The sequence below is a fragment of the Prionailurus viverrinus genome, chromosome B2, assembly GCF_022837055.1.
Source record: "Prionailurus viverrinus isolate Anna chromosome B2, UM_Priviv_1.0, whole genome shotgun sequence".
NCBI classification, from domain to species: domain Eukaryota; kingdom Metazoa; phylum Chordata; class Mammalia; order Carnivora; family Felidae; genus Prionailurus; species Prionailurus viverrinus.
This window is the reverse complement of record NC_062565.1, coordinates 62,623,967-62,651,197: the sequence shown is the minus strand read 5'-3', so window position 1 is coordinate 62,651,197 and position 27,231 is coordinate 62,623,967. Positions and strand designations below refer to the sequence as shown.

The window sequence follows — 27,231 nt, the reverse complement described above, 5'->3', positions numbered from 1 at the left end:
TCTTGGATCTTATGCAAAGTATATTGAGTTAATGACCAGAAAGAGTTGATTAGTCTTGGTCTTTTGTGGTATATTATACTACTTTTCCCCCCCAAAAAGAAACTCCCCCATTATCCATGTATTCCTAGGAGATATAGAATGCATTACAGGCAAGGCATGCTGACACTGACTATAAATGCTTATAACCTGTTAATAAAGATAGACCCTCTAAATTGACCTACACTGTTTCATATAACAGGCTACATACTACGCTTATTCCAGCATTAAAAAAATAAATACTAATGTACATATGGAATTCTCAGCTAGCCTTAGGTTCTTCCAATTCTGGTCATATTCGGGTATATACTGTTGAATTTTCCTTTACTCAAAAGTATAAAAATGCTTTGGCCTTCATTAATAATTTTCAGTTTGGTTGGTTGAAAGAAATGTTACCTAGCCTAAACCAAAGAGTTACCATGAATGATTCAATATTAGACGCTACTGTATATAGAAGCTTGAAAGATAATTCCATCCCATGAAACATGAATCCATATATATATGTGTGTATGTGTGTGTGTATATATATATGTGTGTATATATATGTGTGTATATATGTATATGCTTATTCATTTAGAGCTTTTTTATTCTACATGACACTTGGATCAAAGAATAAAAAGGGTTCTTGAATAAAACACTTGAATGATTTTACTAAGCTCTACAATTTTCTAATAGATGTAATAAACATATAGAAATTAGCTTATTTGTATAACGATCTATTATATTCTGCAACCATTCAATCTGTATTTTAGGGTCAAACTTATTTTCAGTTCTCTACATTAATAGTTTTTATTCTAGAACAACTTTGATTCCAAATGAACACCTTAAAGAAGTTTTTTCATTCCGCTCATAAAACCTACAAATCTATTACAAGCTGAATTTAAGGCATTTCTGAAAGTCTATCAGTTCTAACAGCTTGAGACCTTTTTCTTACAAAAACATGCATTTCCCTGCAGGGTTCTGAAAAGTTTCCCAGCAACACTCATTAAGAGAGGCCACAGCTATAGATTAGCCTTGCTGCTACCATTTTCCTTGTAAAGTGTTTTTTTTCTGGTGACAATTTTCTATTCAGTAGTGCAACTGCATATAATTATTCAAATACAAAAGCCTGTTGTAAAAGAATGTGGAGATGATGGTAAAATCACCAAAAAGCAAATAAACTGCTATGACTTTAGACACAATTTTGTTGTTCACTGTATTTACTGACAATTACCATTAGGAAGGATTTTTGTGTGAGAGACTCAGGGCAGATTTGGTCCATTTTCCGAAAGATACTATTCCTAAATACAGTTTAGACTGGTTCAGATGTATAATAAACAAAATAATTCACATCTTTGATATGCTGATGTATCATCACTAAATTATAGGGAGAAAACACAATAGCTATTTTTAATGTCTACATTTTAATACAGGGCTCAGGAAAATTTGAATATATGAATAAAACAAATGCCAGTCTAAGATGGAATTTAAGGAAATCACAATAAAAATACTGGACAAGGAATGAAAATCTATTTTTTTTTTGTTCTAGAACAGAATCCTAGACTCAAAGGTATAATGAAATTAAAGAAGGTTTTCCTTTAAGCCCTCCCAGTAGAGTCCAACACTTCCCTTGTTCCACCTTAGCCATCAAACTTCCACCAAACATATTTACATATATTTGCATTTTGATGCTAAGAAAATTGATGCTGAAAAGGCTAATGGCTTACCCAAGATCTTCTTCAGTTTAGTGACAGGGTTAGGATTTGAGACAGGGTATGTTTGTGCTAAGCCAGGTTGACTCTGAAATAGTATCCAGAAGGAAATTCTAATATTGAGACAAAGCTAATGGATTTATTTCTGTTCCCACTGAAGAATGCTGCTCTCCTCCCAAGGTAAATGCACTTGTAATGCAGGGACTATGATTTATGTGTGTATGAATTACTGATTTCACGAAGATAGGAATACGAGAACCTGGTGAGATGTATGGGAGTATATAGCTTCACTGTACAAAAACAGACACAAAATATTTTTCTCAGAAGCTATCTGGTCTACTGTGCGTTAACAAGACAGGATACATTTAAAAAAAAATTCAGTTTGACTCTCAGTATGTCCCACTCTCACATCTTCTAGCCCATCACAGGAGAATTATAAAAAAAAATCTGTGAGCACAAACCACATCATACACATTAAAACACATACGTACACACATACAGTTTTGTGTATGAAGTAAAAAGACTTTATACAAGGCATCCCTATGGAAGAGATGATGTTTAGTCATGTGAATTTGAGTTAAACGATATTTTTTGGCTTCTAGTTAACCTTTTCTCCAGTTTCTAATAATAATTTTGTACGATCATTTATTGTAACCTACAAGGAAAACAGTAACCCAGCTGAAAGAATTCCATTATTTACTTTTATTCTCACTATACTCAGGGCCTCTTTAAATCCGATTCCATTAATATAATATGTGTATATATAATATTTGATGGATAATACTCTATGGTACTGTTGCAAATAGACAAGTAGGGGGAAAAACAATGAATGTGTTCTTTTTTAAACTTTACAAGGTTAAATCTAACCAGATGTTCTTGAACACAGGCGCAGGAAAAACCATTAATGACGTGCGTCAGAGGGCTGACAAATTGGCTACAACAAGGCTAGTTATCGAAGACTTGTAAGTTATCTATTACTTAAAATTATTCCCCATGTAGGCCCAGCTCTTTTTGAATCTCATCTGCTTGGAGCTAAGAACTTGCATTAATTTACACTGTACTGAGTCATTTTCTTATTAGGCAAATTTGAAATGATATGATATTTTTGGCTTTGCTGGATTTCTTTCTCTTAATATCTTGTGCTTTTCTCCAGGAAGGTCAAAGAGTTTCATATTAATCTTCCTAACATTGCTGTGGTATATTCTTATCCTTATTTGACATACAGTAAAGCTGAGGTAAGTAGAAGATTACATGGAATAGACTAACACAGGAGAAGTACTGACTGTCACACTTCAGCCTTCTATTTCTTCACCTTTCCATTTTCTATTGCAAGCTCCAATATCAGTGATTCTGAACCAGGATACCTATCAGAATCACTTCTGGAGTATTTTCAATCTAGTCATGCAATTTCCGAGGGCATGGAATTTGGAGGGGGTGTGGGGAATGTAGATGGAAAACTCTCCATGGGGCTCTATTTAGAGCCTGTCTCCTTCACCCTGGTTTAGAACCACTATTGTCTTAGTATAGTTTCCCAATATATGCACTTTTGTTCTTAATATATTTTCCTTTATAAGTCATCTTTTTTTTTAACATTTATTAATTTTTGAGAGACAGAACGCAAGCTAGGGAGGGGTAAAGAGAGAAGGAGACACAACATCTGAAGCAGGCTCTAGGCTTTAAGTGGTCAGCACACAGCCTGATGCGGAGGTCAAACCCACGAACCGTGAGATCATGACCTGAGCTGATGTGAGATGCTTGACCAACTGAGCCACCCATGCACCTCATAAGTCATCTTGTTTTAAGTGTTTACCCTATTATAACAATTTATAATTCCTACTCTGGGCCCTGGACTGTACACCATTTAGTCTTTAGAAAAATGGTTGTGGAGGGGCATCTGGCTCAGGTCATGATCTCATGGTTCGTGAATTCGAGCACCGCGTTGGACTCTGTGCTGACAGCTCAGAGCCTGCTTGGTATTCTGTGTCTCCTTCTCTCTCTGTACCTCCCCCACTCACATTCTATCTTTCTCTCTCCAAAAATAAACAAACATTAAAAAAATTAAAAGAAAAATAAAAGAAAAAAACACAGAGGTCAAAAGAGTAGAGAGGGGTTAAGACTTGGCAGCATTTGCGTTCCTGGTCCCACTGGCTCTTGGAAAAAAAAAAGGGAAAGAAAAAGTGGTTGTGGGGGCTAACATTTTGACATATAAAGGTAGTTCACTTCTTTAATGATTTGGTAATTTTCTGTTTGTTAAATGCATTAAATTTAATATTTTCATATTCAGCACTATCTCCAACTGTTTTTCACTTCTATATACATGTGGATTCAATATGCAGACATTTCTTATGCTGCCAAGTTACTCCTTTTACCAGTAATTTACAAAAAAGACACCAATATTCCATATTACTCATGTCCCCCTTCAAGTTCCAAAGAGAAAGAAATAATCATGGCAGGATGGGATTTTTAAAAGTAAGAAAATCAGCTCCCTTCCATCAACATTATTCTTAACCATGAAAACTGCTAGCTTTCCTCTCATCCCCAAGAATTCCTTTACTGATCTTAGAATTCTCCCTACTAGCAGAAATATTATCTCTTTTAAAAATACTTCTCTGTGAATACAATTCCATTTCCGAAAAGTGGAGCTTAAGCATATTCTTTATATTGCTAGCTACAGAGATTTTGTTCAAATTCCCCTTTTTTCCAGCAAATGGGCTTTGGAAGCTTAACAAGGATCCTCTTCATAGCTGGCCATGAGATTGGGGAAGTTGATATTCCAATATCTCCACTATAGAATTACAACCACATCTCTACAAATAGATAGGTCTGCCAACAAGCATTAAAGATACTGTGATGAGCTACCCTACATGATACTCTGAACAATCTAGTTTTCCCTTGATGTGCATAGCTAAGCTCTATTATCACCAAAAAAATTACAAGTCGGTATCCAGGGGAGAATGTATACGGAAAATGCACCTCTCTCACAAAATCCACACCATCTCCTTTTGAGGCCCAAATGTAGACCAGTCAACTAAATCTTGAACATGATCAGCAGACAAAATGGAAAATAATGAACTTTTACCCCATCTGTGTATTTCATTTTTGCCATTTGTTTTCAATTGAGCTTACCACCACTTCCTAGCATTGGAAATGGGTAAACAGTATTTTGTTTACTTCAGATGGCACTTTTTACTTACAACCAATAGTTAATGAAGCCAAATGAGAGGACTGATGGATGCAGGATTTGCAGGGATGCAAATAGATAGAGGATAGAATACAAACACATTTCAGAAAAAGAAAAAATCAGTCCTTGTTGAATAAGGAAAGACACTCAACAAAGTAAGTCTTGGAAATAACTATAAGATTTATAACTTTATGATTTAATGATCAATAAATGAATCTCTTTTTCTTGACAGGATAGAAACTAAAAGAAAAAAAAGATAGTAATGGAAATAGTTATGCTTCATACTCATGTTTCTATATCACTGAAATAGCCTCCTGGGGTAAAATAGAAAAGCTTTCTAATATTAAAACACAATTTATATACAACAGGGTCATTCCTGGTATTTGAAAAAAAAAATAATCCTCCCATGCTATTACTTTTTTAGTAAAAAGGACCAGGGTCTATTTAACGGCACATGAGTAAATGTCTTATTTTACCTTCTGAATAGCAATATTCACAATGTTTGCATTAATAGGCAAAAGAGTGGCTATTTTCAGATATTTGGATGTTGGACAATTTAAAGGAAGCCAGACAAGAATACGGTGCATATATGTGTGTGTGTGTAAATGTCTTATTTTACCTTCTGAATAGCAATATTCACAATGTTTGCATTAATAGGCAAAAGAGTGGCTATTTTCAGATATTTGGATGTTGGACAATTTAAAGGAAGCCAGACAAGAATACGGTGCATATATGTGTGTGTGTGTGTGTGTGTATGTTTGTGTGTGTGTGTGTGTGTGTGTGTGTGTGTGTGTATATATATATGTATATATATATGTATACGTATATATATTTTTAAACCTTGTCAGTGAAATTTAAAACATAAGTGCTTCTAGACAGAATATTCACTGATGGGCTCTAAACTTGTTCTCATTCACTGGAAGTGAAGTCAGTGGTGGTTTGCTTGACATAAATTCTGTTCCTCATGTTCTTTCCCACCTCCCCCACCCCTTATTTCCAGAAATACTTTGCTCCCATGTAAGAAATGTGCCACCAATATCTGATTTCCTGGTGAGGGGATATAGCTGCTTACTTTCTAACTCTCTGCAAATACTTTTATTGTGTGTACCTAGTCATAAAGGACATAAAGAGACATGTCTACATGCCTGAGGAGAATGTGGGCCATGAACTTTTGATCTTAGACACAATTTTTCTCTCATCTGTTTATTAACAAACTCAAGAAATATAAAGAAAATCCATTTAGTCTGTAATTATATATGCTTTGATAGGTATATATATAGCATTAAAAAAAGTTCCACTTTTTAAGAAAATATCTTTTGGAAGTAATCAAGTAAAAAGCCCCAAAAGAGTGAATGATTGAAGGACAACAAAGGGGAAGGAAAAAATTGCTTGGATTAGAATATTTTCCTTAGAGAAGGATATAGATTACCCCATGGACTCCTGATTCTCTTCCAGTTTTTCTTCAACTTAAAACATGAGCATTATGTCATAGCCCAAAGGAACATTGAAATTAGTAATGTCCCCTTCTTTCTCAGTAACCTTATCCAATTGGTCATAAAATTTTTATGTTTTTTTTTTCATGAAGCCAAGCCATACCCGCTGCCACTAACTTAACAGTTATTGAAAGCAGATAAAAGTTCTAGACAAAAGGATCTCAACAAAGGATCTAGAGAAGACAAAAAAAAAATCTTGAAAAAGAATGAAGTTAGAGAATTAAAATTTTCTGATTTCTAGACATAATTTTTTTCAAAGGTACTAAAGCAATTTAATGGGGGAAACAAGTCTTTTCAACAAATGGTGCCACAACAATTAGGTATCCATATGAAATAAAATGAACCCCAATCCCTATGTCATACACAAAAGATAACTAATATATCAAAGATCTATATAAAAGATGATATAAAATATCTTCATGACCTTACAGAGAAAGCAAAAATATAGAATATCTTCATGACTTTACAGAGTAAGCAAAGGTCTCTTCTAGAGAACTCACAAAAACACAAATAAAAAGAATTAACAAATAACAGAATTAACTACGAAAACGATAAAATAGGCTTCACAAAATTAAAAGCTCCTACTCAGGAAAAGATGCCATTAATAAAATGCAAAGTTAAGCCACAGATGGAGAGAAAATTATATTGTAGGTTTATATGTCATATATATGAAAAACAATATATGTAACAAAAGATTTATATCCAGAATGCATTTTTAAAACCCCTTACAAAGCAGTAATAAAAAGACAAACAATCCTATTTATTAAGGGAGGAAAGACTTGAACTTAGACTTCCCAACAATGAACATAAAATGGCCAATAAGCACATGAAAAGATGCAAAGCCTTATTAGCTATTAGGAAAATGTAAATTAAAATGTTGGCAAGGATATGGGACACTGAACTATCACAAAGATTGCTGGTTAGTGTATAAGACAGTACAATAATTTTGGAAATCTGTTTAGTTTTTTTTTTTTCAAAGTTAAAAATACTCTAACTTGCCTTTAACCCAGCAATTCTACTCCTAGGTATTTATCCAAGAGAAGTAAAAACGTATGATCATACAAAAACTTATATATGAAGTTTAAACTTTTTTTTACATTTATTTATTTTTGAGAGACAGAGAAACACAGAGCATGAGCAGGGGAGGGGCACAGAGAGAAGGAGACACAGAATCTGAAGCAGGCTCCAGGCTCTATGCTGTCAGCACAGAACCTGACATGGGCTCGAACCCACAAACCGCAAGATCATGACCTAAGCCAAAGTCAGACACTTAACTGACTGAGCCACCCAAACACCCTAACGTTGAAAGCAGCTTTATTTATAACAACAAAAAAATTGAAAGCAATCCAAAGATCTACCACTCGGAAGATGGATCAACAAAGTGTGGTATATCCATACAATGGAATAATACTCGATGATGTAACAGAATTAACTACGAATATACACGATATAGTTGCTGAATGAAAATACGCTGAATGAAAAAAGCCAGAGCAAAAGGTATTCCTATTATTCCATTCATATGAAATCCCTAAACAGGCAAAAACTGATGTATGAGGACAGAAATCAGAGCAATGATTGCCAATGGGGGGCAGGGGTATCTGGGAGAGGGCAGAGATAACTTTCTGGGGTGATGGTAATCTGTATTTTGGCTCTGGTATTGGCTACATAGGTATGTGTTGGTTAAACTTGTCACATGATTCACTGTGCATTTCACTGTATGTAAATTTTACCTCAATTAAAAGTTTATTGTGTGCCAGTTTACCATGCCCTAGGTGGAATTTTACTTGATCCTCATAACATCACCTCCCCACTGCTACATTAGAAAAGAACAATCACAAAAGAAAATTAGACATTTCCTTCATTCATTGAAAAATATTAATGAGTGCTTGCTGCATGCCAGGCACTGTGCTAGGCACTAGGTATGTAATACATATCAAGTAGAAAATATTCCTTCCCTTCTGAACTTAAATAAAAAAAAAGATGACAAATTAAAGCAATGGTTAGAAAGAAAATACTGGGTTCCTTGAGAAAGAATAATGAAAAAAAACTTTTACAGTGTTTTGATTTGGGGGGAACAGGCTTTCAGTGAAGTCGACTCTGAAAAGGACGTGTGTAAGTTAACTAGGCTAACCTAAGAAGAATGAAAGAAGACTAACTGTGGCAGAGGGAGGAATATGTGAGAGTCTTAAGGCAAGGGAAACATTGTATGCTAGGTAAAGCATATAATTGGTGGGATATTTTTGTCAGTGGCCTTGCTAATAACTGCACCAGGACAAGAGGCACAAACCAGACATATGGTCCCCTGGCTGATGGCTTATCAGGTACTTGTACAGTTCTAGTGGAAGGCCAGCATGACATGAATACAGCAATAGGAAAAGTAATGAATATGAGGTGACGAGGTAGGAGAAGTACTTAGAGGCCAGGCCATTTAGAAGCTTGTGGGCCATGTTATGGGTTTTGGATTTCATTCCAATTATACGAGAAGCTTCACTTACTTTAACTGAAGGGTTTTAAGCAGACAAGTGTCATGATCTGATTTATAATTTAAAAAGATCACTAAGCTGGTGTGTAGAGAATGGTTAAGTAACTTGACAAACGGTACATAGCCAATAAATCAACAAACATCCTTGTTTAGAATAAGTGAAGCTCCCATTACCCCTGGAAGGATGAGCCACCTAACACAGATCCTCCAGCCCCAATCAAATCAAGTCTTCAGATGACGGTGATCTGACCTCTGGACTGCAGCCTCCTGAGAGATGCCAAGAGAGAACTGCTCAGGGAGATCACTCCCAAATTCCTGACTCATAGACAATAGGATTATAAATATTTATTTTTAAGTCACTACGTTTGAGGTGATTTGTTATATAGTAGTAGATAACAGATTACCTATTCCATTTCTATGAAGGGTGTCCTTTCTTAGGTCTAGAGGATTCACTTTGTAACTTTATTTTGAAAGTTAGGAAAATACGTAACAAAAGCTTCTCAAATGAAATAGGGAATATTATTTCTAACAGAAAGAAACAAGAATAAATATAGGAGGAAAAAATCAGAAAATTAGAATTAATTCATATTTTATAAAAGCAATATATAGCATTCCTGTCCATTAGGAAAAACACTTTGAAATACAAATAAAATTTAATTAACAATAAGAATGTAAAATAGACACAGAGAAGATTCATTCAAAATCCCTTGTAGTCCTAATCATGTACATATAATGTTATCATCTACCAAAGACACATCTATAGGGATATATAAAAACTATGTGTATGGTAGTTTAACACAAAACACAAACACAAGCTCTCATCATGAATATTCATGAATTAAGATTTATCATTGTATTTCTCCTGTTACAGTTAATCATTTCTTCCTTACATTACAACTGAAATCTTAATCTTTGATTCAGTACACTAGCAACCTAGGGTTGCCTTAATTTACTCACTTTGAATTTCATATATCTTAAATTTCATGGTTAAGACCTAGACTCAACTCAGTTATATGCCTAGTTCTTTTTTCAAGGCTTAAAGTTTAGAATTAACTGACTAACATCACAAAAGAAGTGAAAACCAGAGTTACATCTTCAAACATGTTTATGTTTTTCTGGTAATAGGCATAAGTGTTTGTGCTTTAGTTCCAAAGTTTACTATAGCAATGCTTATGATATAATATACATAATAAATCTAGTTTGTTTTTTTTTTTCAACGTTTTATTTATTTTTGGGACAGAGAGAGACAGAGCATGAACGGGGGAGGGGCAGAGAGAGAGGGAGACACAGAATCCGAAACAGGCTCCAGGCTCTGAGCCATCAGCCCAGAGCCTGACGCGGGGCTCGAACTCACGGACCGCGAGATCGTGACCTGGCTGAAGTCGGACGCTTAACCGACTGCACCACCCAGGCGCCCCAAAATCTAGTTTTTAGGATAGAGTGAGAACCAGAGGCTGAGAGGTTAAAAATTTATACACACACACACACACACACACACACATACACACACACACACGTGTGTGTGTGTGTGTGTGTGTGTGTGTGTGTGTGTGTGTGACTCTGTTCTATGGGTGACCTTAATGAAGAATTAGCTGGACTCTGCCATCCCTATTTTCTGTGTCAGATGTTACTTTTCTGCCCAAGACTGTCAGATGAGAGACTTTCTTTAATAGGGGTTTTAACATTTATGGCTGAACTTTAAGAAATTTTTCTTCTACAAAGAGAGCCAGCTTTGTTGTCTCCTGCATTGGGCATCTGTTACTTGCTTTTAGCTTCTTCACTTCATAAAATGTCCTGCTTGGTCGGGACTGATTTGATTCATTTTATTTTAATTTTTATATACTGGTAACTAATAGTCACCATATGTGAAGAAATTCTGTGTTTAGCTCTTGCTCGAAAGAATTCAAAGTACTTTTCATTCCTTTTTATCTCTGCAGAAGCCTTTTCAGAAACTGCCAAAGTTCCCCTGTTCCAGTCCTGCAGGCTACACAGACTAAACCTTGGGTAGACACTTCAGAACTGAAGGTCATTTTTACATAAAAGCATCAGCCTAAAAATGGCCTGGCCTTACCTTACATTATACTTCTTCTATTTAAATCCAACCACATCCATTTTTTTATGTCTAGGATGGCTTTCGAGCTACAACAGCAGAATTAAGTACTTGCGACAGAGACGGTAGAACCCACAAAGCCTAAAATCTTCACTATGTGGGCCTTTGCCCCCAATCTTGCCAGCCCCTGAATTAGATTCTGAAGTATTTGTGAAAGGAGTTCTTTCCTGTACTCTTTACTCTGTTCCAATCTCACACTGAGACAAATTTTGCCTTGGTCAATGATCTTTAGTGATAACCTCAATCTTCCTCTCTTCATCCCATATTCACCCTAGAGACATATAGCCTCAAAGTTAGTATAATGGGTCAGTGAAAACTCTATTATAATCTTATCTCAAGGGCCTTTGACTTCTGTGAGAATATAATTTAAAATAATTTGTTTTATGCGGGTTTTTTAAGCACTTCAATACTTTACAGTGTATTCAGAATTCATAAACATTATCAGCTCTAATTATACAATATGGTTCCCCTGTTGACATCAGCCAAACTTCTGACCAGATCATATGAGTCATAAAAGCCAACCTCTTAGTAAAATAAAAGCTAAATGAGCAGCCCTATGTCAGAAGAATGTTATAGTAGTCCAACTGAGAAATCACTTAGACCAAGTCTAAAGTGGGGGTGGCAAGGATGGAGACTAGGAATCAGTCACATCAAGGAGTCTCTTTACATTGCCTGGAGAAGAGTTCTGCTGCTTGAGGATGAATGAACAGAAGGTAATCAAATTATGCCTGGCATCTCCAAAGCAACTACCAGCATTCAAGCCTGAGACTTATGATCTACTTCTCTCTGCTGAATTGATGCTCACTCTGGGACTTTTGCCCAGCTTTGGAGTTTGACCTAAGAACACACAGTGAATGTATAAACTGGTCCTCATGGTTATCTGGCTCCTGATTATCTCAAACCATTTGAGAACTCCTCTTGTTAAATAGTTTCACTTTCATATTCTTTGCTTGTTTCAAACTGATCCTTCATATTGATCTTTTGCCCTATTTTGAAATTGACTTTGATAACATGATCTTTGACTCCTAGTATACAAAACTAGAAATGTATAATCAGGCGATAAGAAGGTTAAAGCGCATTGTCACATTGTGAACAAAATAATCCTTCATCGCTAGGAGCTTGGGAAAAACCAGGAAATTATCCAACCATTCTGTTCTCTGGTTAGATAAAGATTTTCAGGCATCCAGAAGAACTTTGTCAGAGCTAGTAAGATACCTCAAAATGGACTCAAATGAATCACACATAAGCTTATTACATTCAAATCCTTTTACAAACATCATAGCAAGTCAATAAATTAGATTTTAATAAATCTAAATAGGAAGCTTTAGCTTCAGCCATTAGGATCACACACACATTTGAGACATAATAAACATGCATTTGGGACATTATTGGCAGGAAATGAGTTCTATGAGAGGAATTATGAATAAGCACATTTCTTTTGAAGATTATGAACATTATTTTACACAACTTATCAAGTGAGAAGTTGCACAGTTGCTAGGTTTCAGAGTCTCTTTCACTAAAACCCAGGAACCAGATCACCTTCAAATATGCCATCAATCACTTAGAGCTTAGAAAAGGCCCTAGGAAAATACTATTTGTCACCATATTGGCTTAGATTCTGTGTAGAGTGGGAAACTCTAATCCTTATAAAACTAACTACAGTTACTAGCTTCAGAGGTATAGGCCCAAATGATGGATTCAAATAAATGTATTTATTCATTCATCCAATAAATATTACATGCTTAATGTACTCAGACAACATGTTGGCAATAAATTTAAGAATAAATGCAACCTAGCCCTGCCCTAAAAAGAGTATAGTCTGGCCAGAAACAGGTAATATAATACAAGATTGTGAGTATGCACTGGAAATCATGGAGCCCCAGAGCTGGTGTACCTAAGAGTGGAAGATAGGGAAGGGCTTCCTATAGCAGCAGGTAAGGATTAGGCTGTATCAGAGAATGAGCCAGATAAAGACATTTGGAAAATCAGGTGGGTGGAGGAGAGTAACAATGCTCCAGGCTGAAGAGTAAGCAAGGAACAAGAAATCCTAATTTTGGTGAATAATTTTGACAAACCTTAAGCAGTTTGATGCTGCTGGTATGATAAAAGTCAGCAGAATAGAACAAGAATGGAGAGGTCAGCATAGGTAATGTTTAAGGTTTCTCAAGTTTTATAAGCTACAGAACTCTTTCTCAACAAAATTTATTTCTGAGCCCCAGTATACTAATGTAAGAAAATTAGTGAATAGAAACCTTCGTAGGTAAATAAAACATTTGTCACTGCTTATGTCTGAACAGTTTGAAAATAACTTCTGTAAACAGATGAGATAGCAATAAATGCACAGAGAAGTGAAGTGGTGGTCAGATTTGAATTTTAGCTCTATCACTTGGGCTACAAGGTAGAGAGTGTGCTTAACAATGCTGGAAGTGGTAGACCAGTGAAGATGACTACCACCTGACAAAGGCAGAAAGCTGGCCTTGAGAAGCATGTGAAGGGTGCAACTGGCACAAGGGGGAGACTTATTGGATTTACTACATGAGGGAGGAGGAGACATTAAGGCTAACTCTCAGAGTCCCAGTATATGTAACTGGCTTGGAACCTACAGAAAATACGTTCAATTTATATATAATGTGTTGGGTTGTGGGGCAGGGACACAAATGGTGAATTTAGTGGTGAGCAGAACTGGACAAGAGGAAGTCTGAAGCTCCGAAGAGAACACTAAATCAGATGTACATCTGAGAATCATCATGATCATCATCACCATAATTGCAGCTACTGTTTAAGGAGTGCTTTTAGAGTGCTTCATGGGTACTACCCTCATATAACCTTGATGACACCTCTATAAGGGAGGCATTAACATGAAGCTAAGGTATAGAGAGGCTGAATATGATACTCAAGATCATATAACTGGGAAGTGGCAGTCTTAGGATGCTTATATCCATCTGGCTTAAAAATGCCTGTTCAACTATCACCACCTGAGAGATGCAGATCTCCAGGGAAGCAGATAGAGCACTGAGTCTCAAGAAGATAGGCAGACCATTTCAGAAGGTCCCAGGAGGGACGGAATGGGTGACTCAAGATACATATTCAGTATTTCTTCTCAGAAATTGAACACATACACATTCAGAGGCCAGACATGTAAGTAAATGGGGGAAGAATCTGGATCTCTAGCAGAAGAAAGTCATGGAAGAAATAGGTGCATTAGAGGATGCTTCACCCAATTACAGGTATTCAAATTCAAGATTTATTTCCTTTTCTTTTAAATATTTTATTTCTAAAAGTAACATAATCCTTACAACACAAAAACATCTTCCATTAGAATGGCCACTGCCTTCTAGTTTGGTCTATATCTTTACTAATTATCTCTATACAAACTACAGAACAAAAGCAACATTTTATAAAAGGTAAATAAGCACAAGATGAAGAAATAAAACTTCTTAGAGTATGTGACTCTTTTAAAGAGTGCTCCAACACAGAGAATTTTGGTATTTTATGCAAGACTGAATTAAAAGACAAAGCCCATTACATAATTCAATGGTCCATATATAAAGAAACATGAGATGAATTTTCCTGAATAGTGCTAAGGAAATGTTTACACATATGAAATAATTTGGGAAGCTTCCTTTGATAGATCAATGAGAACTTCTGCTAGGTCTCTTAAGACTAAAGTTAGTGTCTAACTTTGCCTTCTCACAATTGACTACAACTTTTCAAAATACTTATCTTTTAGGATGTCTTTTTAGGATGCCTGTAATTTATTTTATAACACTTTGGTATTCTCAGTATGATGCTATATATGTGCCAATTAGTGCAACCTTTAATTCTAGGAGCTGTCCAGAAATGCATACAACGGAGTGGTCAGCTGGCATTACATTCAAAACGGCCATACTCCAGAGATGGCAACTCCAAGTCCTTCTGATCTAGGTAGATTTGCCCATAATCAATACTTGACTCATCAACCTGAATATAAAAGGCTCGTCTTTATTGATGAACTAGTGTGTGGTTAATCACTACTGTGGGTGTGTTCATTGGCTCCCTCTGATGAAAATAAAGGCTTGAGAATATGTGGATTAGCTAACATGGTTAAACAAACACTTCTTACTCTTGATGTGACTATATGAAAGATTTCATGGAGGCCTCTATCCAGCATATTTTAGAGATGGGGCCCACAGTTTTATCCCCAATCATTCTGTGTCTGGACATTGGATTAGGAGGATTTCTGATTGAATGATGCTGACTCAAGAGCACAAAAGACTGCTTCTAGACTGTTCCTATGTCTACCTCAAGTGAATGCTGCACAAAAAGTGTGGTCAAAGTACCTAAAACAACAAGGCCCTAGGATTTTCACTGAGCTTATAGAACAGGTTTGTTCCTGATTTGCTAAAACAATTATCTAAAAAATATCTAACTATATGATAGAATCTGGACTTGACTTGCTTTCAGTATAACCTGGTAGTGAGGTTGTGGGAAAGAAGCTATCTCTTAGCATTTTAAAGTTCTTGGATGGCTACTGTTGTCTAACCAAGAAAAAAAAAGTTTTGCTAAACTTGGCTTTTATCACTTTTTAAAAAGAATTCCATGAAGTCTTTAATATCATACATCATTTCAAAGTCTTTTAGAAAGAAGCAGGTATATATTTTGTGATTAAGAAAACCATATTCTGAATATATGTTTCCAAAATAATCTTTGTTTTCTGCAAAACAGTAGGACCAAAAAGAGTCTACATGGTTCAAAAAAAAATTGCCTACTTTAGGGTACAAAGGAAATTCTTCACAAACAATAACATTTCAGTGATATATGAACATCCTGGTTGAAATTACACAAAGATATTAGAAGGCAATGACCCTTTATGAGAAAGTGAAATATAATGAACTATAATGAAGTGAGTTATCACTAAATTGTATAAATGTATTTTAAGAGATATAAGAAATTACATTTGATTCCTTACTTTGCTTCTAATAATTGACTCTATAGCTTAAAGATTTGAATATATCATACTTTAAATAATGAATTATTTCAGTTTGTTTCTATCCCAACTCAAAAGAAATACTCAGTAGTGACACAACTGAGTCTATCATATTTCAACAAGCAGTTCAGAGAAAGACCCCAGTATGACACTGCAAAACTATTCTGGATCAGCACCAAATAGCAGTTTTCACACAAACTGGCCATGACAACTCTCAGAGGCAGCACCAAATAACTTGTTCATCAAGAAACTCTCACGTGTTTTCATTTTTCCAAATGAAGAATATTAAAGCATCAATCAAAACTGACCAAGGAAGTCAAAGATAGGAACCTGATCAATTACAAAATGCCCATAGCAGCAATGGGATCCTACACACAACCTAAATAAAATGCTGTAGCCACTGATCAATATATTACCTTTTAAAAATGTAATAGGATCAATGAAGTAGGATCAATTTAATTTAATTAGCACATGATAAAATATATTATTTTCCCTAGAAACTTGGTATTGTTAAGAATGGCTGAAAACAAAATTCCATTGTTTACATTTTTCCCTTCTAGTCACAATGCATTAGTGAATTGTTCTAGGCTTGCAGAATCATCTACTCAGAGGGCAGTAAAGCAAAGTTAACATAGCATAAGAGAAAACCAGTACTTTCTCATTTTCTTCACCATTACTACCATCTACCAAACCCTCCTCCCCACAAGCGTAACTGTGGCAGCAAAAATTAGCATAGGCTATCTGGAACAAAACTACCATGATCCCAAAACCACATGGAATCTACTCTGTAGTTAATTACCTGAGGCGACTATTTTTTTTAAGCCCATACCAGCCATTCTTTATAATCAGAAATAAAAAGTAAAACTAGACTTGTCTTATCCTGCCTTTGATGTTCCTAATATTTGTAAATATCAAAAAGACATCTCTATCAAAAAAACAAGGACACTGAAAAGCTGGGAAAGGCAAAATGGGCAGGAATCATGTAATTTCTAGACTAGCTTCTGAATATTATTACCATTTAGACCTACACAATATGGTAGTCACTGGCTGCATATAGCTGCTGAGTACTTGAAATGCAGCTAGTCTGAACTGAGATGTATTATAAGTATGAAATACACATCAGATTCCGAAGACTTAAAAATTATTACAAAATATTGTATTAAGACCCAAAAATGTTAATTGTATGTTGAAATGGCCATCTGTTGGATATACTAAGTTAAATATATTTTTAAAATTAATTATTAAAAGTAATTCTTGTTGCTTTTTTAAGCTGGCTAATATTATAATTATATACATAACTTGCATTTGTGGCTTACATTATATTACTATTGGATAGGAATGATTTAGACAATCATCACTGTAATATGTAGTAAACCTTGCGAAAAAGTCTACCATTTAAACATTGGGCTCAGCACTTGAAAAAACTTTGCCATACAGCACGAAACAGTTTTAAAAGCACATTTTGTATTGAAGATCCGGTAGTTTTCCAAATTCTAATGAGTGTTAAGAGGGTAAACAATGATAGAGCAAAGGGGGGCTTGGGTGAAAACAAAACAAAACAAAACCAAAAACTTCAAACTATGGGCTTAAGCTACCACAGCTTGATTTTTTCTGATTCCCAACCCAATAAATAATTCCTATGTCAGAGGAAAAGCTCTGCTTTTCTACCTTGAGTCTCAAGGACAAAGAATGGTAAATAGGTATTAACAAGTAAATGAGCATTTCTAAGGGATCTGAAGCCCCGCCCAAGTAAACAGTCAAAAAGGTAAGGGTGAGATGAGTAATTTAGTAATTCTTTAGGGTTTACAGTTCCATCTTTTCTCCATCTCTCCTTACTTCCCTTCACTTTTCCTCTCCTTTCCAGCTTGTACCAGTGTTTACGCCCACTTTCTCAGATGTTGGCTATTTTGTACATTTCTTTCTCTTCTCCTAATTCCGTCTGGCATCTTCCTCACCTTTGGTCTTTATCCTTTCTTCTTGTTTTCCCTTTTCATATTCTTATATATGTTTGTTTGTTTTAATTCATGTTATAGTCCTAAATAGGAGAAAAACTAAATATTCAAGTACATGAAAGTACTTTTTCACTTCCACAGGGCCCTTTACTGGGTTGTTAACTGTTTTTGTTTTGTCCTTCAGGGTTAGTGATTCCCCCTTGGGTTCTCCCCCTGGCCTAGACCAATATGGTTCAAGAAGAAATCCTATTGGAATCACCTTAAGAACTTCCTAGGCCCTACCTACCCAGATCCAAAATCAGATTCTTTGGATTCTTTGGTGGGAATCAGCAGTTTTAGGAGCGGAGATTAGCAAAATAGACTGGCTATAATTCTTCACATTGATACCTGTCCTACAAAAATCTGATCTATCAAAAAAGATATGCTGAAAAGTGTATTAGATTTTTTTTAAATTATAGCTTCTAAAAAAGTTCAATAACTGGCTTTAGCACTTGAAAATAAAAAAGCTGAAAAAAACAACAGGCCTGGATTAATCAACAAATATTATCAAAGCAATGTTTACCAGAATTCCTTTGAGATTGGGGTAAATTAAAGATTGCTATATGGGTTTCTTGCAATGCATTCAGAGTAGTTTAGTAAAGAGAGCTGACAGTCATGTCTGGAAAAAAACATGATCATTCAATTCAAGTCAGTTCTTGTAAATAGGACCTATACTTTTACATTCTGCTGAAAGTAACTGTTCACCTAAAGAACTGCAATGGTGGTTAAGTATCAGTGCTTTTTGGTTAAGTGAAGCTTTTTGAAAAGCATAAATTCTAGTGTTTTTAGCTAATACTGTCTTCAATTATTGCAATAGATAATTTTTGGGTAGATGTTCATGTTCTACGTTATACTTGTAAGCATTTTATAGTTGGCTTTTAGGAATCAGTGTGTTAATAAAGTAGACCAAAACAGGGGCAATTCTATTTGCAATTAGGATAATGAATCAAAATTTGTGCTTTTGATGTTCCAAGGCTTTGAACTCACAGAGCTTTGATATAATACTTAACAAACATATTTTTACTATTATAAACAGCCTCTCAATCCCCAGGAAATTAAGCCAAAGGAATGTATTTCTAGTCTAGATTAGGCAATACTTTTATTTAGTAAGCAATGAAATAATTTTGTTTTTAAAAATAATTTTTATCAGAAGTTCTCCATTTTATCTAGAATGTTTAGATTTTTAATAATCAACTTTTATGTCAAAACATAAACACACATATAGAATCAGAATAATTACCAGTCATACCTTATTATGTGTCTGAGTCTGTCCAACCAGTATGAGGATGTTGGATGAGATGATAGACAGGCAGAAGTTAATTAGAATTATAGACCTCTCAGAGCGTATGTACCTAGCCAGAAAGAGAGAGAGTGTTCAACTTTAAAATTCAGAAGATGAAGAATTATGAATTATGCAAATTGGTGAAATTCATCCAGAAAAGAAACACTAAAACATATCCTTCATAGAATAAAATATATGAAAAACTTTTTTTAATAAAGATTATTCTTAGAAACCCAATTTTATAGTGACATGGCATGTCCTAGAGTCCTTTAGAATAATTTTTTTTCTTTAGACATTAGTGTAGACAACATGGCATTTCTAACAGAGTCTAAGTGGTACATCTGTTATCAATATAATTTTTTACTAAAAATATAAAATTTCTTGGAAGTATATCAATTACTATAATTACCATTATTTATATGTATATATAATATGCTTATCATATAAAATCAATAGAAAATCTGAGAACCAAAAGGAAAAAAATCCCACATAGATTCTCAAGTATTCCTTTGCTTCTAGAAAGCAGCCATTACTTTCATGAAACCATGAACACTCATCTACCATTTCATACACTCAAATATTTTTATGTCATCTTCTACTCTTTATATTTTTCTTTTCTAATTGTTCCAAAAGCAAACAAAAACCAAAACCAAAACCAAACCAAAACAAAATAAAACAAAGCAAAAAAACCAAAAAACTTAATCTTCATCTCCAAAAACTAGTCCAATCCACAAATGATAATTCACCACCAGGTTGGAAAATTACTTGGTGTCTGCCATGTTTTACCCTTATGAAGGAATGTTTATATACAGTCTGTTATATAATTTTTACACGCACCAAGAATGTAAGCCACAGAGAAAACGGATGAGAATCAAATGTTCTACCAGCTGCTTACCCTGAAAGGGTAACAGTTATTTTGCTCTACTGTACCTTACGGTAAATTACTGAGTGACAGTAACAAAAAGACATACTTGTACTTGCTGTGTGTTTGAGACTGTTCAATTTGTATTAGAACATGGACTCACTCTCCACAGCAGGTGTGGGCTTTCCTGTGCAGTGTCAGATGGGGGTGCCAGAGATCTGGAGGCACTCTTTGCAAAGTAAAATCTATCAAAGTTCCTTCTCTATCTCTGTCTTTGAGGAATATTTAGGCAGAAGCCTCACATTCCATCATATATTTCAGAAGAGAAAGCAAAACGAAAACAGAAGTAACAATAAAATACAAAAAGCAATTTTTCAGTATGAAAAAATTTCCTTTCTTCATAAAACAAACCCAAATAGGAATAACCTAGGACAATTCTCAATACAAAATGTCCTCAAGAGTTGCTTAACCTTGTCCCTGCATCATCAATATCTAAAAATATAATAAACCACACACTGGGAAGCTAAAGACATCATCAAATATTAAGTTGTTTCTTCTTTCGTGAGTGGGAGATATAACACATAAAGTTTAAGGGCTGCAAAAAATTGACCCTTTATATGTAAATGGCTTTCATGACAACATAAGCACACAGATGACATTATTAAAAGGGTTTCAGTGATATCATTTGCTCTGTAAATAGGAAAATCATGGTGATCAAGGACCCAGACTGACCACCGTGAAGAGTCTTCAGATGTTTCTGTTATTCATCAATACTGAGTCACATTATTGCTTTAAAAATTCCTTTTTTTTTTTTTTTAATTTTTTTTTCAACGTTTATTTTATTTTTGGGACAGAGAGAGACAGAGCATGAACGGGGGAAGGGCAGAGAGAGAGGGAGACACAGAATCGGAAACAGGCTCCAGGCTCTGAGCCATCAGCCCAGAGCCCGACGCGGGGCTCGAACTCACGGACCGCAAGATCGTGACCTGGCTGAAGTCGGACGCTTAACCGACTGCGCCACCCAGGCACCCCGCTTTAAAAATTTCTATAAAATGTCTCAACTTCCAAAACTTTTTATAAACATATTTGGGGTTTTAAACAAAATTTGTAAATGCATCATTTCAATACACGGAAAAAAAGATATGCTCAGGTGTTCTTAGATGTAATAATATAACTCTACAGAACATATTTGTAAATGAAGAGAACATAACTTAGTGTATTAACTTTTTGATGAACATTTCTAATGAACTATAAGGGATACCAATTTTCAAAATACTATCTTATATATAAAATAATTCTGATGTTCATACATCTTGCAAATCATTAAAATTTAAAAATTTATACTTTTTAATTAGAAAAAAAACCATAAGTATTACCATACAGTAATACCATCCAGTAATGTAAGGTAAATTTAATGTTTATAAAATTCATTAAATTTGTCACGCTACAAGATTCACGCAATAATTTATGAATCTTGAAACTTCTATAAATCTATTAATATTATTTCAATCATTCTATTCATAGAGAATGAGTTGATTAGCAACTAAATTTTAGGAATCAAAATTTATGTTGTTTCTTAGTACTGTCTTCTAAATTTCTCAATTTCACATCAAGTTTTAATAGATCCTTTCAGGTGTTTGAGTAATTCTTAGAAAACTCATAGGTGATTTCTCTGGATTTTCTGGATTAAAGAAAACTTTATTACGGACTAATTAATCCTGTATTTCCTTATATATCATTTATACTGGCAGTGGTTTTGCTAGTTTGACTATAAGTATTGAGAGGAGAAAAGAAGGTGGAATTGGTGACTGAACCCTAAGTATTGAGAAATGGAACTTAGTTCTAAATACTTCAGTGAGTATGAATTATGACGCAGTTGTGATTACCTAACGTCCTGGCCCTTAAACACTGCCTGATTTTCTGAAAAGTGCCATTTAGGTAATTGTGGAAGACAAAGGTGTCTTTTTCCCAGCCTTTGTGCATTTTGTTCTTGTATTACCAGGGCAATGTCTGCTTGACTGACCAATGAAGCCTGGGTTCTATTGTCTACAACGCCGTGCCTAGGCCATTCCATGGGACTGGCCATATTTTATCAGATAGTCTCACTCTGTCAGTGTTTTACTACCAGATAACTCCTCCACAGGAAGGCAGAACCTCTATTATGTACCTATGTCAATGGAGCAAGAATGTGTACATATTTTGCTTGAAGCATGAAAATTTTAGTATCTCTGACAATTTAATATCCTGGAAAATTAATTCTTATCCTCAAAAGAATATAAAATATGATGGACAACAATTAGTTTTTTGAAAGGATGTTGAATGAAATGACATTTCTTTATTAAATTATAATTACTTTTTCAACTGAATTGTTCCTAAGTAACAGTAAACCACAAGGACTAGCTACTTGTGCAATTTTAATATTACAAGTTTTCAGGAAATAATATACAATTATCTAGTTACTAATATAACAACCAATTTGGGGACATTTTTTAATAATCAAGATGGATATAAAACTGTCTCACACTTAATATTTTTAAATCCATTTGGAAGTTTGGCCATTTGGTTAGGTACAGTTTACCAATATGTGAACAGATATAATATAATGTCTAAAATACACAGGTCTAATTTTTATTAATAGAACACATCTTAGAGAAATACTAAATTTCCATGCACTATCAAGCAGATGCAATTTCAAATACTGTAGAACAAAGTTTTTCAATTACATGCCCTTGTTTATGTATTTTTCACTTGTAATCAGTTTTCCAAAATATGACTTTTTGGAAACATTCAACCACAAGACTTTCCTATAGCATTGTGGTATTTGTGTATTAATAATACAGAAGATTTACTCATTGTCTGGGATATAATGAAAGCATGTGCTTAAATTCTTAAGTTTAAAACTTAAAACTTAAGAATTTATATAACAGAGATATTACTTTGGCTGTACCAATTAAACTCTAAAGATCAATGGCAGCTGAGATAAATAGAAACAAACATAGACTAAACTTGGAGTATTACGGATACCATGTTTGAGGATAAGCAACTTGTTGAAAGCTACCATCATTTGAATTGGGAAGGAAAGTGTGTCTGTTCTGTTTATTTTCTCATCATAGGCAAATACAGAGAAGAAATTTAGTAAGAACTTTTATTATTTATTTATTTATTTATTTATTTAGCTCATTTATTATGGCTCAATCACTGCAATAACTCTGCTCTAAAAATACTTCTTTCAGTAAATTAAAAAAGGAGACATAATGATGATCATATTGCCAGGTTTAATCTGAGTAACAGAGCATTCCAGTGCAAGTGCTTTAATTGATTACATACCTCCATAATGCTGCATAGACAACTGCGAGGGTGATCAAGGCCAAGCAAGAAAGGCCACTGCCTACTATTAGGGTAACTGAAGGTGTACCAGAGGATTCCATGATCTGTAAGTTAAACAAGAGAAACAAAAGAAGGAGAGATAACGTTTTCATAAATTGAAATAACTTCTAGACTCAGCAAAACTACCCTATCCTACTCAAAAACAGCTGATAGAGTTGTTATAGTTACCAGATAATTACCCAGTAACCACTCAGTTCCTATATTCTCAACCTCTAAAATGACTAATTCTAGCTCCCCCCTCTCTCCCACTGTGAAGTAATAAAGGCCTGAGAGTTTTAAATGCTTGATTATGGCATACTACCCACTATGGTTTTCTACAACAAATTACTAAAACTAAAACTATGGTGAATATTCACATGTTAAATTTTCTCTAGCTGAAATTTGAAGCAGCATTCATTTTTATTCAACAACTATAGTTCAGTTATTTCACAGTATGTTTTTGGGTAAAATTTACTTTGATCTTCTCATTTATAACTCACTGCTTCCCCAATCTGATGCCTAGATATTGAAAATTGTTCAAACTTTCTGACTTTTGACAACTTTGTTCTAAGTCAATATTCTCTTATTTAATTTCACTTGCTTGGCCTCTAAGGGTATAGAAGAAAATCAGATTTCAAAATCAGGAACTTAAAACATATTTTGTGGGTTTTTTTTCCATATTTCTAACGAAATATGCAGAGATGATTTTCATAATGCCAGTATCAGTCCCTGAAATACATGACCTTGACAAATAAGCCTTATATATTTTGAAACATATATAAAGATTATAAGCAGTCACTGATTTGAGAGGTTTCTTTCTTTAGACACTAACATGATACTAACTAATGAAATCTATTGTTTTTCTTATTTTTAATACTGGAAGTTTGAAGAAATACACTTTAAGATCAAGTGTATTCCAAACCTTAGGTATGCACATTAAATTATATTATGTATTTATGTCATCAAAATAAGTAAGAAGAGTGAGGCATATTTAGGCCAAATTTAGACAGAAAGTCACATTCATCTAAATAATTATTTTCAATATTTCAATTTTTGAAATAATCTTCAAACTGTGTTTTATGAGGATATTATTTTTCTTTTAGATAGTTTATGCAGCTGTCTATTTCAGAAACTAGTTTTTTTACAAGCCTATACACTTTTAAGGAATGATTTTACAGTTTCAGGCAGTCTGTGCTTTCATGAAAACTTCATTTGTTTTTTTTTAAAATAAATATCCAAGGACACCCCCAGAAAACCTGTACTGAAAATACCCAATGCAGATATGCAATATGTTTGGCTTATAGTGTCTGGGGTCTTCATTCTATTACCAACAGTATTCTCACAAATTCCCCAGACCAGCTTTTCAGTTCCAAAATAAAGGTTAAGTTGGCAATTATTTTTATTTGAAAGTTTGCAGCATATTAGTAATATGATGGAGTACATCCTCAAAACTATACTGCAGAAATTTCAAGTTAGAAGACATAAAATTGAGTAGTATTTAGTTATAACACACCAACTAGAATTCATTTTACCAAGCTACTGAAGCTAAGGAGGAGACGAACCCAATTTTGCCACCCTGCAACATTTTCCATTTCCCCTTTTAAAATGCAGTTCCCTGGAGAAACCCTCGCCACAATGTCCCTGCCTTTGCATTAAAGCCTTGTTTTCCCTTTGTTACTTACTATTTCTCTAGGTTGCTGAGCCAAAATGGCGAAGGTAGAGAGACGATCACATAAGCATTTCGTATGGGATGCATCGGTAAGCACAGTTTTACATCCCTGGGTGGACCACGTTCCCAAAGACTCGTTCCTGCAAAGGGGGGGTGGGGGGGAGATCGGGATAAATACGCCTGACGGCCAAATCCGTAAAGAAGAAAATGCAGTTTAATTGAGAGAATCGTCTACTGTAATTCCCGTCAGGAAAAAAAAAAAAATCTACTTGTTGTTGAACAGAACGTAATTTAGATGCATCTCCAGTAATGCAAAGCGAGAGTGTTTGGAAAAAGCAAGCAGGAGCGTGCAGAAGAGCTGTCCAGCGCCGGAGGTGCTGAAACCGGGACTAGCTCTGTCCAGCCCTCTGCGAGGAACAGCAGCGGCGGTGGCAGCACGAGCAGCCGCCAGAGCGTTGGCAGCCACTTCCTATGCTCATCGGATCGTTTCAAACACTCAGAGTGTAAAGAGGCTTTTCAGATTTTCATACCAGCTCTGATTCTCGTCCGTATTTTTGGATCGTGAACGCTGGATTTTAAAATGCGGATTTCTCTGAAAAGCCTGCCTAAAAGGTTATATAGCTTGGGTTGGGTGATAGGATCTTTTCCTTTGCTGGTTAGGGATTTTTCCTCCCTTTAGAATTAGCTGCTGTGAAAATTTCACCCTGGAAACGGGAAGCAGCAGCAGCGGCATCAGCTGGTTACGACTCTCATTGCCTTTGCCTGGTATCCAGGGGAGGGGTAGGTTTCAGACATAAGCTTCCCACTCCACACTTCATTCAGCCCAACACGCCTCTGAAACCCTTGACATTTCTTCCCCTGACCTGCCTCTCTGCCCTGGAGTAGAAACACTAAGCTAACACCAAGTCTGCTAAAACATTTGGAAGAATAACCATACCCCAAAGTCCGGTGGGAAGGGGGAAAGAGGGCCTGCTTCAATTTTGCCTTTGGTCTAGTCATTCAAAATTCTAAAGCATATGGTTTATTTCCCACCCCAGCAGAACAATAAAAATGGTATCAACCTACGCTTTCTTAGTAGGGGGATAAGATGGGGGGAGAACCCTTCCACCCCCAACTGAGCTACTCCACAGGAAGAGGAAGAAAAGAAAACGAAAAAAAAAAAAAGCTACAGAGTTCGACCAATCAACTTTATTACCATTACACGTGTTATATACTGAATGCACCAATTTTCACCTCCCCTCCCCCAGGTATGGAAACTCTTTAACTAGCAAACCTGTGTATGTGTGTGTTTTAATTTCAAACCACGTTATTATCTGTGTTAAAAACTACTCTAAAATTTGAAGAAATAACACATAATTTTGATAGGATACTTTTGATTTCACCTACTCTATCCTTGAATGCCTAAAGCTATTGGGTTAAATATGTATGCAGTATATTTCTGAGAGATTTCAATGAGAGAGGCTTTTCTGTGACAGTTGAACCTCCAAGATGAGCTACAGAATATAATTCACACTATGCTTTTTGGTATCTAGAAGCAATGTTTCTAGTATTTGTGATTTTTGTATCATTAATATTCATGACTCAAAATACTCTTAATTACAAAATCTTTTCAGAAGGAATACACTGCATTTGAGGAGGACTACATAAAATATTTACCTAAGTTCAGCCAAAGAATTTTAAGTATTACCAATTCAAAATTAGGAGGTCTCTTTTCTTTCTCATGATGTCATGCAGCCATGACAAATTTAAAAATATATATCAGTTATACCTTCAACCAACTGCAACAGTATTAAATTTCAGTTCTTCCTAACCATAGCAGCACTTCAATTTATTTCATTAACTATCTGTCTTCTATCTTCTTGAGACAAACAGTTAAGGCCAAATGAAAAACATTTATCTTAGTTGATTAAAGTTTAAAGAAGAAAGATATAGTTAAGGGAATCTGATGTGTTTTAAAACATAACCTCTGCATTATTCAGCCTGGATGGCAGCTCTACTTTAATGCTATATCTGTGCTTTCAAGATGGAGTCTAGTACTTAAACTTTTCACATTATGTAGCTATGACAAATAAAACAGAGTCTTAATAAGGAAAAACTTTACT

General features: G+C 35.0%; 1 protein-coding gene across 3 annotated transcripts in view; it reads right to left on the bottom strand.

The window, feature by feature from the left end:
* The window catches only part of ADGRB3 (adhesion G protein-coupled receptor B3), a 724,938-nt gene that overhangs the window by 137,905 nt on the left and 559,802 nt on the right, over positions 1–27,231 (bottom strand). For all 3 annotated transcript variants that reach the window (XM_047860848.1, XM_047860847.1, XM_047860849.1), the window contains 3 exons: positions 25,143–25,269; positions 23,422–23,525; positions 19,200–19,302 (listed from right to left, as the gene is read on the bottom strand). In XM_047860848.1, the coding sequence (XP_047716804.1) occupies positions 19,200–19,302; positions 23,422–23,525; positions 25,143–25,269 (334 nt within the window). The remainder of the gene's footprint in view (positions 1–19,199; positions 19,303–23,421; positions 23,526–25,142; positions 25,270–27,231) is intronic.